Source organism: Caretta caretta, chromosome 14 (genome assembly GCF_965140235.1).
Source record: "Caretta caretta isolate rCarCar2 chromosome 14, rCarCar1.hap1, whole genome shotgun sequence".
NCBI classification, from domain to species: Eukaryota; Metazoa; Chordata; order Testudines; family Cheloniidae; genus Caretta; species Caretta caretta.
Window position 1 is genome coordinate 14,604,896 of NC_134219.1, and position 17,671 is coordinate 14,622,566.

The 17,671-nt window shown below is 49.1% G+C and overlaps 1 protein-coding gene across 2 annotated transcripts; it reads right to left on the minus strand.

The window, feature by feature from the left end:
- Positions 1-399: 399 nt before the first annotated feature.
- USH1G (USH1 protein network component sans) lies at positions 400-17,081 on the minus strand. 2 transcript variants are annotated; one of them, XM_048818840.2, is made up of 3 exons: positions 16,745-17,081; positions 1,712-2,953; positions 400-818 (listed from the first exon to the last, which is right to left on the minus strand). In XM_048818840.2, the coding sequence occupies exons 1-3, from the start codon at positions 16,906-16,908 to the stop codon at positions 815-817; spliced, it is 1,410 nt and encodes a 469-aa protein (XP_048674797.1). In that variant the 5' UTR covers positions 16,909-17,081; the 3' UTR covers positions 400-814. The 2 variants fall into 2 exon arrangements, with proteins under 2 accessions (XP_048674797.1, XP_048674798.1); XM_048818841.2 differs by lacking the exon at positions 400-818 and having other exon boundaries at positions 1,708-2,953.
- Between the last annotated feature and the right edge of the window lie 590 nt (positions 17,082-17,671).

The following is a 17,671-nucleotide window of genomic DNA, read 5'->3' on the forward strand; positions in this document are numbered from 1 at the left end:
TGGAGTGTTTTCCATACAAGGATCTCAGTGCGCTTTACAGACATTACTTACTTAAGCATCACAGCACCCCTGCAAGTTGGGATAGGATTATTGTCTCCAGGGAGCATTCTCTCCATTTTACAGAATGGGAAACTGAGGCACCGAGTGGTAAAGACCAATGTGTTCAAAAGTGGCCATTGATTTGGGGTGCCTTCGTTTCCGGATGTCCCATTTGGGACATCTAGGGCCTGATTTTCAGAGCAGCTGAACCCCCCAAGTCTACATGAAATCAGAGTTGTGGGGCTGTGAGACTCAGACCCATGGGTCTCAAGCTGGGAACCCAAAACCTGAGGCACCAAAACCCAGCAATCGCTTTTGAAAAGGTGGTTGCAAATGACTTCTCCAATGCCACACACTGAGTGAACAGCAGAGCCAAGAACAGAGGCAAGGTATCCTATTTATTTGCTAGTCCATTCCAAGATATCACATGGTTCTCATTGTCCATGGCTTCCTGTGCTTTGCCAAACTGTGATCATATGGAGTTTCACCCATCAGCTTCATAGCGTAGGATGATCTTGTCACCCCTCTAGCAAGCAGGCTAAGGAGCTCCATTCAGCAAAGATGGAACGTCAGGCAGGTCATATCTCAACGATTCCTCTCAGCAGCGGGTTCCTGTTGGGCAGAGTCCCCCAAGCTGGAAGCAGAATGGGGAAGGAGGCAGTGAGTCAGGAGAGACTGGACTACACTGTGGCTTTCCGTTGTCCTAATGGAGGAGTCACTGGTTTGGGTTTTCTGGCAACTTAGAACTGGTTTTGTTTCTTGTTCATAAAAACTGCTATCTGTAGAGGAAAAGAGAAAACCTGTTAGCAAGCTCACACTGGGGCCAAACACTGAGCAGATGGCCCAAACCAACACTGAATAATGGTGAAAAGAAGAGGGAATGCATCAGAGAAGCTAGAGCCAGCATGTGGTCCCACAATGAAGGATGAGGTATCACATTTTCAACGGATACGCCACTTGGTGATGGAGATTTTCAAAGCACTCTAGGGGATTTAGACTCATGCCCTCCATTAATCTTAATGGAAGATGTGTTTAAATCCCCCAGACAGCTCTGAAAATCTCAGCCAGCATTAGCCAAACAGCTAAAGGTGGCAGTCTTAAATGGATCATGGACACACAGTTTAGTAGACATGTAACAGATGCAAAAGATTAAAAAGTGGCCCCAATTCTGAATTTGTAATTATTGAGGGAACAGATGTTGCCACTTAGACATCTATTGATTGCACCCCCATGTTAGGTCATTAGGTGGGAGCCTCTCTGCTGGGCATTAACTGCAGCACAAAACTGCACCCACAGTTACGAAGGCCAAACTGATACCTTTTTAGAAATCAAGGTCTAGGTCCCAACCTGTGAACTTAGCTTCCATTTAGGCACCGCAGAACAGTCTGAGTTTGTTCAGGTTACGGAGCAGCAAGAACTTCAACTCCCACCCACCCAGCATGAGAAATGCTGAGAAATTAACTAACCCAAGCAACTCTGTAACCACCCAAAATCTCTGTGGGCTGGCAAGTTCCTGTCTTGTGTATAAATGAAGAAATAAGGATCTTAGCTAGGCTCCTGTTCTTCAGATGGACAATAAGTTGAGCACATGTTCAAGCCCTTCATTCCCCCCATTTCCCCATGCTGAGGGATATATGGCTCTAGGGCTAGACAGCAAGGGACATCTACTTACAGCTCGGTGTCTGCAATAACATCAGGCCTCTCCAAGGTCTGCTTCCTCCTCTGGATGGCGTCCAATATCTTTTTCCTAGGCCCCAGTGGGATGTTGATGCTCTTCAGGTCATTATCTGAACACAGCATGAGGGCCTCCAGGTCGATCTTCTCTTTCTTCAGGATGGAGATGAACTCAAACATGTGCAGGGAAGCCAGGAAGGCCTCAAGGGGACTGGTATCGGGTTCGTTGTCATCATCCAGGCCCAGCTCCACCTCCTCCCAGGGCAGCTCCTCCGCGTTCCTCTCCTGCAGGCTGTTGGCACTGCCGATGCTGTCGTTGAGACTTGGCGAGCGCTGCAGGCGGCTCCGCAGTTTGACACCTACCCCATCCAGGTTGCCCTCGCCCAGCATGCTGGTGTCCTCCTGGCCGATCCCAAAGAGCCCACTGCTGACGTAGTTCCTCCGGAACACCATTGTGCCGAGCCCAGGCCGGTTAAACAACGAGTCATGGCCAGAATCTGTGCTGACCTCCGAGTGGGCCGAGTCTATGTGCAAACCTGGGTCGCTTATGGCACGGGAGACGGTATCTTCATCAGTTAGAAACATGTCCCTGATGTTGCACCGGGTCCACTCCTTTGGGCTGGCGTAGGTGCCCTGCTTCACAAACATGACATCGTTCCCCAGCTGCAAGCCCGACAAGGACCTCACGCTTTTCCTCCCATCCTCGTAGATCTTAAATGTTCCATCCACCTGCTTCTTCTTCTCCAGCTTCTTCTGGATTTTGGTCTTGCCCTTGGCTGTACCGTGAAGGGTGGCTTGGGAATATGGCAGGGACGTCACCATGGACATGTGCTGGAACTTCCTGCTCAGAGTGCTGCTGGAGTAGCTGGAGAAGCTCATGGTGTCGGAGTTGTCAGACATCTCCTTCTTGTACCTCTTTTCCATGCGCTCATGGTGCTTTTTCTGCATCTTCACACAGTCCTTGATCCTCCTCTCTCCATCTCTGAAAGCCTTGTCCTTCAGCTTGCTCACCAGCTTGGGGTTGAGGCTGCTCTGCTTGGCGGCAATCGAGTCTAGGTACCGCACGCACTCCATGTGTCCCTTCATGGCAGCCATGTCCAGTGGCGTATGGTAATCATTGTCCAGGCACCAGATGTTGGCCCCAAATGACACCAGGAAGGAAAGGCAGTTCAGATGGCCATTGGCTGCTGCTAGGTGAAGAGGTGTGTTCCCCCAGATGTCACATTTGTCTGGATCACCCCTAAAACGTTTGGAACAACTAGTTAATGCGCAGTTCCTTTGGGCTGACCTTACCATGCAGATATGAAGTGGGGTTTAAAGAGATAGTTACTAGACAATAAGCTCATGCATTGGATGCCACAACCCCCGCTACCATACAAGCTCTTTCTTCCCCCAGATCACCCAAATATAAGCAACATGTCCCTTAGCACATCCACTACATCCCAGCCCATGAGTCCTCTGAAGAAGTGTTTTGAGTGTCAGGCAATCATACATTTTACAGACAGCCTGTGGCAATTTCTGTTACCCACATTTAGCCCTAAAGGTTACATTCATGCCCCTGTGTCCAATTCACCATCTTCTCTCCATGCTGCAGAGGGACCTGAGCTGCGAAACTGGGATCCAGATTCTGAGCATCCTAGAGTTGGTGGAACTGGTTCTGAGATATTTGGTTGGCCCATTATAAAGGTAGAGGCCATTTGCAAAATTTAGATGCAGGTTCAAATCTCTACCATCTCCAAAATCTGATGGTGTTTCCAAAATAAGCCCTGGACTCTATGTGCACTTCTACAGATCCTCCCTGGGGTCCCCCCTGCTGGAGATGCCAAGATAAATGGCCACTCAAAGCACTGAACCTAAACCACATCAGCTGTTTCACCTTTTCACCTTCATGTGCACATGACATGAACTGCATCCCTGCCTCAGAGCTGTACCTCAGGCACCATTCAAATGATAAGACCAGGTGGGTTTTTTTGCCTTACCAAGTTTGGTTTTTGATTGCACAGCTGAGAGCAAATTGCACATCCTGAGAATCCAGTTTCAAAGGAAGTGGAGATTAGGTTTCCATCCTTCTCAAGAGCCGCAGACTCAACTAATGTGATTAGCAGACTCTGTAGTGATGTCAGCACCTATCCCAGCAGGCCCCTGCTGGTCACCAGGGAGTTGCCTAGTTTTGCAGCCTCCCCTGATGAGAAAGATCCAACGGGGTATGTGAAGCAGGACTTGGCCATGGAGAAAGTGCACTTGAGAATACTTGGGTGGCTGTCTGAGCTCCTAACAGTCCCCTCTATTTGCGATCTGCTGAAATTAGACACAGCTACTCCCCTTCCAGCATCAACCATGCACTTGTGTATATGAGTCAATGAAATGCCCCCAGCATCAGTATCTGACATCTGTCAACAAGCCTGCCTCACTCACGCCCAATCAAAATCACAGAACTACCAAACTACACTACTGCACCGTTCCCTAGAGCGACTCCCCTGGGGAGAGCATGGGACTGCACAGCTCTGAGTTCCACTGTCACCAGCATTCCTACATCTTCCCTGATGACCTACAGCTGCCGTTAGAGGAACTGGGTGCTCCCCCACGGCCACTGATGCACCATTTCCAAAACTTGGCCTTGCTGGGAGTGACTGAAATGGGAGCTGAGCCGCCACACAGCCAGTGCTCCGCCAGCTCCTGTGGAGGGATAGAATGTCCTCCAGGCCTATAAAGAATGAGAACAAGTTGGTGCGAAGAGAAGGGAGAGACTGGCACTGAAGAGGCTGAGAGCTTTCTCCCATCCTGCACCAGTGACCTCCTTCCTACAGTCACAGGGCCTCTCACTGAGAGGAGCTGGGATGGAGGCACCAGATGCTCCCTCACCAGCCATGGGGTAAGGGCTTGGCTCCAGCCAGTCGTGCTGAAAGAGCCTAAGATGACACCCAGAAGAAGGGGCTCACTTGGCAATAGGTGTGAGCTTCCCCGCTGGCTGCGCCATTTTACCACAGGGGCTAGGACTGGAGGGAGAGCTCTCCCGCAGCCAGCCTGGCCTGCACCTTTCCAACAGCATCTCCTTTAGCCCTAGTGTCACAGATTTCCCTCTCCAGCTCCCACCCTCCCCTCCAAACATTGGGAGCTTGGACCAACAGAGCTGAGACCAGAGCCACTCCTGCTTTCAGTTTTGCAAAACTAAATCCCAAGCAATGAGGCACCTGGACCCATCTAACCCCTAATGGAAAAAAGACATAGGGCCCAGTCCTGCATCCAGACCTGTCATTGGCTTCAGACGGAGTGCTGTGCTCAAAAGGCTTCGAGGATCAGGCCCGGAAAGATCATAGAGAGAAAAGAAAGGCAAAGGATCAATGAATGTTAGGGATCCATTCACCCAGCAGCCCGGCAGGGGAGGTTTATCTTGGCTGCAGGTATCCTACCTACTCTCGAGGTGCTGAGCTCCAGTGACAGGTGTACTTACTTCCTAGTTCCTCGGCTAGCTCCTCCTGGATCCCTCCACCCTAGTAATGACATGTCAAGGCTGGGAAATTCATGGGGAGGATAAATATTTGATGAATTGCAAGAGAGGAGTAAATTATTTATCCAGCTGGATTAAAGAGCCAGCGAAACTGTAACAGCCGGCGCCAGCAGTGGGCTTATAGGGGTGTCAACTGTTGTTTGTTTAAGTTTGTTCTGAGTGGCCACACGTGTGTCAGAGTTGGGCATGTTCCTCTGTGCATGGGTAGGAGTGTATGGGAGAGAGAGGGGCGTGATGGATCAGCATGTTTACATGTTATGTGTAGACCCAGGCAAAACTCTGGTTCCAAACCTAACCACTGGACTTCGATCCATCTCGGGCCCATTTCTCATGTACATGTGCTTTGGACTGCAGAGGGGTATTTCTTGTGTATGATACTGGCCTCTTTTGTAAAGTGCTCTTTGATCTACTGACGAAAAGTGCTATATAAAGAGCTAGGGATTATTATAATTATTATGCTTTCCACATGCTTTTTGTTGCCGCAGGGAGCCATTGGCTGGGCAGAAATAACACTAGGTCCAGCTGTGTCAGCCTGTATCACGCATCCAGGAACCAAAACATTATAACAAGACTAGATCTCTGCTTACTGTGGCCCCATACCTGGCTCCTTGAGGCACTAGAAATGCCCATGATAAACAACTCCTTGTAAAGTGGGCACATCCGATCCGGAGTCAGGGATAGATGATAAGCATGAGTTTACCTTCACTTACTGTTTATAGAATCACTTCTCAAAGCAGAACCACGCTTCCAGGGCATGGCACATTGTTAATTGCAAGGTCCAGGAAGCGGGGACATATTTTAATAACAGGTAATGCATCGTATTTATACAGCGTGACACTTTTCAGCCGCAAAGCATTTTCAAGTGCTGAGTCAACAATCACAGCAATTATTAATATTACTTTTTTAAAGTACTTTTAACTGGACCCCTAGGTGTACATAAGCCTACATTGAGTCGCCATGCTATCTTATCACTGTACCGCTCCCCCTTCCTCATTCCATCCCATTCCTTGTGTTCGTGTTGCTCTACTTGTGCCATCGCAGCTAAAATTAGGTCCTGATCCTGCAAACATTTACTCATGTCCTGAGATTAAAGCACATGCGTATTCCCTTGAAAATCAATGGGACTGCTTGCACATGGAAAGTCAATTGCATGTAGACATGTTTGCAGGATTTGGAAGGGCCTGGGGCTGTAAACTCTGTGAGGCAGAGAGAGTATCTTTCTATCTGTCCTGTCAGCGTAATAATTCTTATTCTTTGCCTGAAAAAGATACGGTAGATTCCCCTTATTAGCAACCCTCTGGTTGCCAGCAAAAGGTTGCGATTATCCAGCCATTGCCTAAAAGCAGACAGCAAGTTTGTGAGGCTGCAGCCAGAGAAGGAATCACGGGGATGGGCTGAGCCCAGCCACAGGCAGGTGGTTTGTGGGGCTGCAGACAGGGAAAGCATGTCCCACCACCTCCTTCCCTGGCTGCAACCTCGCAAACCTGCCTGCAGCTGGGGTCTTTCTTCTGAAAAATGTTCTTAATAAGCAGCATGCCATTGCCAATATCCAATCCCAGTAACCTTCAAGTCAATGGGACGGGAAGGGTTCCCAGCAAAATGTGGCTATTAACTGGAAGTTGTTAATATCTGGGTTGCTATGAAGTGGAATCCATTGTTGTTGGAATCACCCTCAGGGGATTTAAGACTAGATAAAATTAGGATCCAGAGTGGGCATGTGAACACCCCCAAACTGGATCCAGGGTTTTGGTCCCGTCCATGATAAACATAGGTTTGGATCTGGATCAAGCTGTGGATGTTGATCACTTGGGAGTTCTGGTGCATTTGAAATCCAAAACTGGATTCTGTAGCTTGAGCCCATGTCAAGGCTTTGCAGAGGGAATGGCTCTTTCTCGTACTGGTTAGTGCTGTATTTTAACAGGTGGCTGGGATGTTATTATTTATTATTATGTATGATCTGTATTGTGGTAATGCTAGGGGCCCTAGTCATGGACCAGGAGCCCAATGCAATGGAACAAACACAGAACAAAAAGACAGTCCGTGCCCATGTCTATTACTATAGAGCAACAGTGTGGTCTAGTTGACTGTGGAGCTGGGAGCTAGTAATTCCTGAGATCAAATCCTGACTCTGCCACTGGTGGCAACTGCTGGTGTCATCTGTAAACTGGGCTGGAAAAAAATTCCATTAATTAAAACTTTATAGGGAGCAAATATCTTTCACTTCTATGTTACCAGTTCAGCTCTGGGCCGGGTGGTGGTAACAAAAGGTTATTCCAAGAGCTGCATTGGAATTTTGTTTCTCATCAAAAACGTTGAGGAAAACATTTTTTAAACAAATTTCACTGGAAATCTTCAAGGTTTCTTTCTTTTTTTAAACTCATCATTTTTCAAAAATTCCACTGAAAAGCCCTTCTCTATCCAAAATGTTTGACCAGGGTAGAATTTTCAATAGCACTTAAGTGACTTAGGAACCTCAGTCCTATTTTCAGAAGTGACTTAGGCACTCTGGAGCCCACATTTCATTGCAAGTCGATGGCAGTTACTCTCCTGAATGCCTAAGGGTACATCTCCACGGCAATAAAAAAACCCAGCAGCACCAAGTCTCAGAGCCAGGGTCAATTGACTTGGGCTGACGGGCCTTGGGCTGTGGGGCTAAACACTGCATGTAGACATTCTGGCTCAGACGGACGCCCGGACTCTGAGACCCTCCCCCCCTCGCGGGGTCTCAGAGCCTGGGCTCCAGCCCGAGTCTGAATGTCTACGCTGCAATTTTATAGCCCCACAACCCATGTCCCAGTCAGCTGACCCAGGCCAGCCACAGGTCTTTACCTGCAGTGTAGATGTACCCTCAGCCGCTTCTGAAAATGGATCTTAGCGATTTTGAAAATTTGACCCCAGCTCTAGTTATTATTAACCCTGATGACTGGTTAGGGCTCAGGTAAAATGAGTCGACAGAGCTCATTCCCTTTGCTAGTGGTCAGCTGCTATAGCAGCTAACAAGCTCCCTTCTTGGCAGGCCTAACCAAGGCTAGGGATTGAATGGGCGTGAATTACCTTCCCATCTCTGCAGGGCTGCTTCCCCAGCAGGCTGAGCAACGTGGGCTGGGCAGTGTGGGACGTTTGGCACCATTACTGCTGTTCCTGCTCTGTGGATAAACTGTGAGCACGTCTCCTGGATTGTCCATCCAGCACCTTTCATGAGAGCCAAATTCATACGTTCCCCATCTGTACATCTGAGGCGAATCCCAGTCAGCACAGGGCCCCCTCAGCAAAGGGCCAATGGCCATCAATGCGGGTTTCCCGTTTAGAACAATACTTTGTACCTGATTCTGCAACCTCCCTCAGGCTGGGTGGCTCTTACTCACACAAGCAGGCCCATCGAAGTCAGTGGCGCCTGTCCCCAGCCAGCCCCAGCACTCTCTGGGGTCAAATTCAGCTTTGGGGTAAGAGGGCGCGACTGGCTTGATCTGCCTGCACCAGAGCTGAATGTGTCCCTTTGTCCGGACATCTCACAATGCTTTACACAAGTGTATTATCATCCCCATTTTATAGCTAGGGAAACTAAGGCACAGATCACTGACGTGACGGCCAAACACAGCAACAGAGCTGGGAGTACAACCCAGGTCTCCAGGTGCCCGGTGCTCAGTCCACTAGACCACAGCTGACTGACATTCCTGAGGCATAAGATAGATTGTCCTCAGCTTACAACAGGATGAGGGACAAGTGGGAAGGACAGAAAACAGAACAGAATGTCCTGCTGTCCAGACCATTCTCCCCTGCTCCATAGGACAGAAGGACAAATCCTCCCCAGCCCACCCCATGGCCAGAGAATCCCCACACCCCTCATTGTCGAGCATGTCTCCTCCCAGTGAATCAGAAGCTGGCCTGACTCCCTTTCAGGACGATGTCATACCCACACTGAAGGGTTATTGTCTCCTCAAAGCTATGACACTAAATACCACTTTGCCTCCCTTTTCCCAGCCACCCGGTTAATTGGGTTCTTTTGCCTCACTGGAGCCCAGCCAGGGACATGAAAGAGGCTTTTTGTGTAACTAACGAGTTGGATGAGCCACCGCCGAACCCTTCTCTGCCCCTCTCGCCTCATCCCGCCGCTGCGCTGAGGGGCAGAGACGCAGCAGAGTTTGTTATGAAATCTCTCCCTTCACCCAGCACCCCCCTCACCATCAACCTGCTTTGTTAGCCCCTTGCGATGGGCTGAGACCATGAACTTTACTCAGGGCAGCCAGCAAGAGTGCTTACTAGCATAGCCGGCTTCACCTATTCCACACGTTGGAGTGTTCCTCCCCCAGTTCCCATCCCTGTGGTGTCCAAACCCCTCACGGACATTAATGAATGTAGCATAACAGCCCTGCGAGTAAGGATAATTATTCCTATGTTTCAGAAGAGGAAACTGATTCACAGAGGGTAAATTATTCAGCTGAGGTCTCACAGCCAGGAACTTAACCCAGATCTCCTGAGTCGCTATGCAATGCCTGAACTCCCCACAGAGCTTCTGTAGGCTATGACAGTCCCTGTGGGGGACACTGGACCCCTATGAGCTACAGAGATCCAGCAACTGGGAGGTGGAGAAGATAAGGACATGAATATGGCCAGGGCTGTCTACACCATCCAAGCTACTGTGTTGTGACAGCAGTGTCCCAAGACAGTTAGGCCCTTCCTGCAGAGACAGGACTGTTCTATAACCCCGTAAGAAAACCAGGCCACAACCCTGAGAAGATCCAGCCTCTAGGGCAGTTCCCAGAAGGTCCTTATAACATGGCCCATTCCCACCCCAACCCAGGCAAAAAGCAAACCATGTTATGACCCTGTCAGGACACACAACAACATAACTGGGTGTCCCGGCACAGGAGCCACTGTAGCGTAGACAGGGGCTGGAGGATTCATTCGGGGCACTGGCATAGCTGAGCTAGCACTGAGAGGTCTATTGGCCAGGTCGGGAACTTGTTTTACAAGCAGCCACAGTACTGCATTCCCAATAACCTATCTCCCTCAACTGCCTTTCTGTCTTTTCCCTCTCCCACACACACTTTCCGTTCCCTCTGGGTAACTGTCGGCCTCCCTCCTTATCTATGCTCACCGACTAGAACATTGCATAACAGCCAGTCCCCAGCATCCACTTCACTGGGCACAGACAGAGAGGGGACAATTTACTTGGCTTGTCTGTCCTGCAAGTACCACGGCTCCGGGTTGCTTATCTGGCACTGACAAAGAGTAGCTAGTGGCTCCTTTGTGATCCCAGCTGCCCCCTGAGTCCACAGTCTCTGCAAGGTCCCCTACATCACCCCATCTCACATCACCCCACAAAGTACTGCAGGCGAGCACCCTACTGGCCGGGAGTTCAGATTTCTACTTGTTCAAGCACAGTCCGCTAGGCACCAGAAAGAGACTGGTTGAAAAGTAAAGACCTTGAAACATTTGGACATTGCTCAGTTTTGATCATTCTTTCTAATAATTGTGACTAAGGTAAAAATTTTGAAAGCAGCTGAGTGACTTAAGAGCCTAGTGACTTAAGTGGGTTTGGAAATTTCACCCTAGAGTGGGGTCGAAAACGGAAATAAAAAAAATCACACACAAAAATGTTTACACTTCAAAGTTGTTTCCATTTCATGGGTTCCAAATGGACCCATTTTTTATTTTGTTTTCAAATTTTTTGGCAAACATTTTTATCGACATTGTTCCCTCAAGCTGTTATTGAAATCTTTCATTCTCTGAAACCTGGGTTGCAATAACATTTTTGATTTTTAAAAAAAACTATACAAAACATCTGCAAAAAATAACGATTTTTTAAAAAAGTCAATAATTTTTCATGTTCCATAAAATGCTGTTTTAACAGAAAAAACTTTGAGTTCAAAAAATTCAGACCAGCTCTAGCTGTGATATTTCAACACACCCTTGAGATGAACTTCAGTGACCAAGAACTGAAGCTCCCATCCATGCGGGCAAGAGAACTAGCTACAGCTTGCAGCGTTCCAGGGTGGCTTCCCTGACCAGTGCGGACAGGGAAATATTTTGTCCTGAGAACCGTGCCAGCCAAGCTGTGCTGCAGACCCTGTCTGTGCTATGTTTCAGAGTAACAGCCGTGTTAGTCTGTATTCGCAAAAAGAAAAGGAGGACTTGTGGCACCTTAGAGACTAACCCATTTATTTGAGCATAAGCTTTCGTGAGCTACATCCGTGTATCCGATGAAGTGAGCTGTAGCTCACGAAAGCTTATGCTCAAATAAATTGGTTAGTCTCTAAGGTGCCACAAGTACTCCTTTTCTTTTTGTCCGTGCTATGAAAACAACCCAGTCTAGCAATGATTGGTATTGTGGTTCAGCAGAGTAGGAGTGGAAGGGGCTGAAACTTTTTATGACAGGACTGAATAGACACACACCCTCGTTTACAGCCCCCATCTACACGACCGTTAAAACTGAGTCAGGGAACCTGATTACAATACAGCTCCCGTTTGAAGACAGGCTCGTAATTGCATTCAAGGTGTTAGAATGGTTCAGGGACATGCCAAAAGGATGGCGATGGGATGGGAAGTGACCACATATGGAGCCCCTGCACCACACACAGCAGCCCCTCTAAGAGACCTGAGTTCTACGTGATATGTTACCCACAACATCAGAGATGAGACTATGTCCTTAACTAAAGAGTAAATTCATGGGTGAAATCCACTTGGACTGTCTGCATTCTATGAGCCCTTAGGCTTAATCTCAGGGTCCATTCCCTTTGCTACGACAGGGGACAAGGGAGCACATTAATGGGAGTTACTCAAGAGGCCTGTTTTAAATAGACCAAGCCCAACTGAACTACTAGAAAGATTACCACCAGAGATTGATGTTGATTGAGGAGCTATTACAATAGAAGAAGTTAGAAAAGCCATCAGGAAACTGAAAAATAGGAAAGGGGCTGGAGAGGGTAACGTATTGGAGAGATGCTAAAAGCAAGAGATGAAATAGCCCTCAGACTTCCCTTGAGTTTGGGATAGAATATGGAGTGAAGTAAAGAACCCACCCCAGTAGAAGAGAGGCCTTATATTAAAATTGCCAGAGAAAGGTGACCAACTGCAATAACTAGAGAAGAATTACATTATCTCAGTGCCTAGGGAAATAATGTGCAACATCATCCTGGAACATATCAAGAAACAATTAGCTCTCCAACTTAGGGAGGAACAAGCAGGTTTTAGACCACTAAGTTCATGTACAGACCATATTGTTATTCTCAAATATATTATAGAACAATGTGCTGCGTGGCAAGCACCTCCTGTGATACATTGTATAGATTTTTCCAGAAGGCTTTTGACAGCATACACAGAAAAGTCTTTGGAAAATTATGGTATACCATAGAATACCAGCAAAAATTATTAAAATCATTAAGGATCTATATATGAGAATTTCACATGTGCAGTTAAAGATGGTGACAGCATCAGCCAATGGTTTGCAGTGACAAATGGAGTAAGGCAAGAGTATATTATGTCCCCACTTTACACTGGTCACTGACTATGTCAGGGGGAAAGTAACCACGGAGGGCAACCGAGGAATTTTATGGACAAATGATAAAGCACAATGGGATGATCTTGTTTTTGCTGATGACATTGTCTTGTTTAGTTCAAAACATTGCCTAATGAAAGAAAAGATCCAGCTTTTGGCAGATACAACAGAACAAGCTGGTTTGTTCATCAACCGGGGAAAACAAAATACAAGGCTATCAATATCCCAGAAGCAACCATCAGAACAGACAGAGAAACACTAACACCTACAAGATCACCTACAAGATCTCTATCAAGCGTTCTTACAACTACAATGGTGCCGACACAAAAATACAAATTTTTAAACACTGGCATCATGTCCTCCCCTTTCACTAAGCAGAGTCATGGAAATCTACAACAGAAATTGACGAGAGGATCAACTCAGTCCAAAGTAAATGCCTGCGAAAGATCTTCTGAGTTCATTGCAAAGAGTTTCTTGCAACATCAGAAATTCCAAGTAGAGCAACATCTGAAATTCTAAATGTAACACCAATTTAAGGCATCAAGCACAGGAAGACGACAACGATGGACATATTTAGGACATGCTTTAAAGATGCCACCAATATGTTTTCCACATCAGGTGATAATATGGTCACCACCTGGGAAGAGAAAAAAGGGAGCAACCTAGAGACAATGGAGAAAGCAGCCAAATCCATCAACCTGACACCCAAACGCCTGAACAGACCAGCATGAGACCAAAATAAATGGTGGACACTGGTGGACACCTGCTGCATCTGAGTGCGACAGAGGGTACAGAAGGAAAGAAGACTCAATAAGATATTCCCCAACCCTCTTATAAAAAAGGGCATGGCCCAGATCCTGCTGCCAGCTCCGCAGGAGGAATCCCACTGGAGACAGTGGCCTTCCACTGACGTTACTGACAACTGCATTTGGCCCCTGTGTTTGGAACTCTCCTCTCTTTCCAAAAGCCCAGTTGCTAATGAGTGAATCCCTCTCTCTGGCAACTACCGTATCTCCGGGTACGTCTACACTGTCATTAGAAACCCGCAGCTGGCCCTCGCCCCTTGTGGAATCTCAGAGCCTGGGCTCCAGCCTGAGCCTGAACGTCTACACTGCAGTTTTATAGCCTCACAGCCCGAACCCCACATGTCCAAGTCAGCTGACCCTGGCCAGTCGCGGCCATGCTGTGGGTCTTTTATCGCTGTGTAGATGTACCCTCTGTCCGGGGAGGCAGATATAATAGGTCAGGGCAGGCTAAGCCTCCCCTGAGCCAAACCGTGACCCCGCCAACACTCCGCCAAGCTGGTGGGAGGCGGGAGCTCAGCTTCAGCCAGAGGCTAGCAGGCAGCTAGGGCCAGCGGGCAACCCAGCACTGAGGCCAGCACTGAGGGTGGCCTGGCACTGGGCCCGGCACTGGGGTTGGCTGATGGCCCGGTGCTGGGGCTCCTCTGGCAGGGGAAGGGAGAAGGGGCTCAGGACCAGTGGACGGGGGGGGGGAGGGGCAGTAGGGGCTGGGCCGCATAGCTAGCCTCCCATGCCTCTGTCTCTCCCTAGCTCTGTGCCCGATTGGTTGCTCTGTGTCCTCCACTCTCCCACACCCTGGTATCAGAGCAGCAGCAGGCCACAGACCTCAGAAGAAAGAGCAGCATTCAGGAGCAGGGAGGGAAGAAAGGGCTTTGTTAATCTCGCCCCTCAGATCGCCTCCAGGGTGTAATGAGGCCACCTCTGTAGCTTCTGTGAACTCTGCACTGGTTTAGTGAAGCTTCTGGGTATATTTCATCCCAAAATGTGACCCGTGCACTGATGAAAACACATTCTAAGCACCACTGACAAGGGCGCTGCATGTACCATTAATCACCAAAAGGGCATTGGCCCTTCCCGTGCTATTTTCCCTGTCAACAGCCAATGTATTTTATGCTCTTAATTAAACAGCAGCCAAGCTACACAAGAGGGTTTCAGCTGGGACTTTCAATTCTAATTAGAATTTATAAAAGGGCCCTTCTCCCCCTGAAACCTGCCTTCAATCTCCTGGACAAGGCAGGCCGCAGGTCAGGCTGGGGTGCCTTGGCAGAACTTTGTGGGGATCTGGAGCTGACACAGCAGAGGGAGCTAAAAATGAGCTTTCGGGTGAGCTGTGAGCTGCACTGTCAGACCAGGGGTGGGGGGCGCCGGGGGTGAGATGCTGCAGATCAGGACTGACGGTTATTGGCAGGAGGAGGCTGTGAAGGTCTAAGACAGGAACAGCAGGGGATGGACGAGGTGCATTGGCAGAGCTGGGAACAAGCCCAATAATGGAGCAATAGTGGATGCAGCTTGAAAATGAAATACATGCTTTGCCCTTCTCTCCGCGCTGTGTTCATTTGAATGACAATCTCAGCCCTTTGGTAAAGGCCCTCTTTAACCGCTTCGTGTTAAACAAGCTAAAGCCAAGCTTAGAGCCCCCGCAGTGGCCCATTCCTGAAATTTCTGCCCCGGCCCCTACCAGGATGCCTCTCTGACTTGTGACACCCACAGAAGCTTTGATGAGATTTTTAAGCCTGGGTAAGACTATGGCACACGCACTGGTCACAAAACCATACTGGAGCCTAAATCTTCTCTCCCAAGTTTGGTACCATCTTTACCAGTCAGCCTTTCAGCTTCTGCAAGCCAGTTCACCAGGGTCCCAATCAGATGCCTGTTGAAGACAATATGCAGTGGAGTTGTAACCGTGTTGGTCCCAGGATACTAGCGAGTTGAGGTGGGTGAGGTCATCTCTTCTATTGGATTAACTTCTGTGGGCAAGAGAGACAAGTTTCGGAGCCACAGAGAGCTCTGCCTTCCCCAGACCTGAAGAAGAGCTCTGTGTAGATCAAAAGCTTGTCTCTCTCACCAACAGAAGTCGGTCCAATAAAAGTTATTACCTCACCCACCCTGTCTCTCTGTTGAAGACAATGACATTTATCCAATTGACTTCAATGGAGCACAATGCTGAACAGGGTAAGTGATCAGTGATTTTAAGTGTCTCAATTTTTGGGTGCCCAAGAGGCATCTTAAAGGTGCTGTGCCCTCTGAAAATCAGGCTCTTTAAGGTGTCTCTTGTTGAACATCCAAGGTACCCAAAATCACCAGTTACTTTTGAAAATCCAGGCCAGGATCACTTCTAACCATTGCCCGGATCACAGAGTGGCTGGAATCCACCAAAAGGTTACAATGGCTAAGAACTCATGCTCCTCAGAGGTGGAAACACCACCCCTCACTGACCCTGAAAACCCCAGGGAAAGCCCCAAGGAACAGGCAAACCATTACAACACCCCCCTCAGGCTGCACCATCATAGGTTCAACATCAAACCGGTATTATGAAGGCAGCGGTAAAACCTGGCTCAGCCTTTGACCTCCGGAGAGCTGAGACCCAGCCCGGAGCATATCACAGGAGAAATGCAGCTATAATTACTTTGCACTAATACACGACACCTTTCATCCAAGGATCTCAGTGCACTTCACAGGGGTGGGTTGGCAACGCTGCCCAGGTCGGACATATTACTAGACTAGCAAGGGTGTTTGCAAAGCAGGATCGAGGTGCATTGGGAGAGATGGGAGAGTAGCAGAACAGCAGTGGGGTTGTAGGTTTGGAAGCATGTTAGCAGAGCTGAATGGGGGCTGGGCTAACAGGGATGTTCCAAGCCAGGAATGACAGGCACCAACACAGCTGAATGAGTGACGGTTGCTCAGCCCCTGCTCACACTACTTTTGAGGTTAGCCAGGGTCAGCAATCTCTCCCTTCCCAGCTGCCTGGATACTACGGTGATGGGCGTGTTAGATGCCCCCCGGATTGACTCAGACAGACTCACTGCACAGTCTAGCAGGAAAGAAAGTAGCTCAAGGGAGCAGGCGGAAAGAAGTGGCAGCCTCTGTGCAGGGCAAAGGGTGGAGGCCATGGGCTTCCCAGCACTGACAGCTCTCCTGATCTGTGAGGGGGGGTGAACATGGGTTTTCACTGAGCCGCTCCATGGAGGCTAGGAAGGGATCAGGGCAGACAGCAGCACTTACCCTCTGCTAACTATCAGCCTCAGCGCTTCCAAGTTTCCGTGATAAGCAGCCCAGAGGGTTGGGGTCATGCCATCCTCATCGGGCGAGTTTAGGTCCTTCCTGGTGGCTTCCTTTAGCAGGTCCAGGTAGCCGTCCCGGGCTGCTCGGTGGTACTGGTCGTTCATGATGCTAAGCAGTCCCCTGGCCAGCTCATCGGGGGAGGGAGGCAGGCAGGGGTATTTTAAAGGATGGGCATTGACGCGGGTAGGCGTTCCAGGCAAGCGGCTGCCTGAGAGCCGAGGAGGGAGCTGAGAGCAGTGGTTACCAGGACACCTGAGAAGTCCTGACCAGTGAAGGGAGGAACTCCTTGAAATGAATGCAGGAGATGCCTTGTCCAAAGCTCCCCCTGGGTCCTAAGAATCCTCCGCTCCCACCAGTGCAGGCCTTATGGCAAGGAGGAGAAGGCATGGTTCAGCCCTGTCTCCAGCTCCAAGCACCTTTTAACTTTACCATCTCTATCCTGGGGCCAGCCACCTCTCCCTGGAGCCCTCCTGAGGAGAATTCATGCTGGAGGCACAGAACAGGTCAGGGGCAGTTCAGCACAGCAGCTCCCTTCAGGCTCTTTCAACCCCAGGGATCTTTCTAAAACAGGAGGAAGCCAAATGAAACACCAGGCAGCAGCATCGGCCGTATCCTACCAGGCACAGCCAGTCCCCCAGTGCCTCTGCACTGCTCCCAACGGCACCTTGGGTCCATGCAGGGGCCTGGGATGTTACCTGAGTGAACATGTCAGCACTTAGACCTGCCTCAGAGATAGGATGACCAGATGTCCCCATGTTATAGGGACAGTCCCGATATTCGGGGATTTGTCTTATATAGGCAGGTGCCTATTGCCCCCAACCCCGTCCCGATTGTTCACACTTGCTATCTGATCACCCTCCCAAGAGA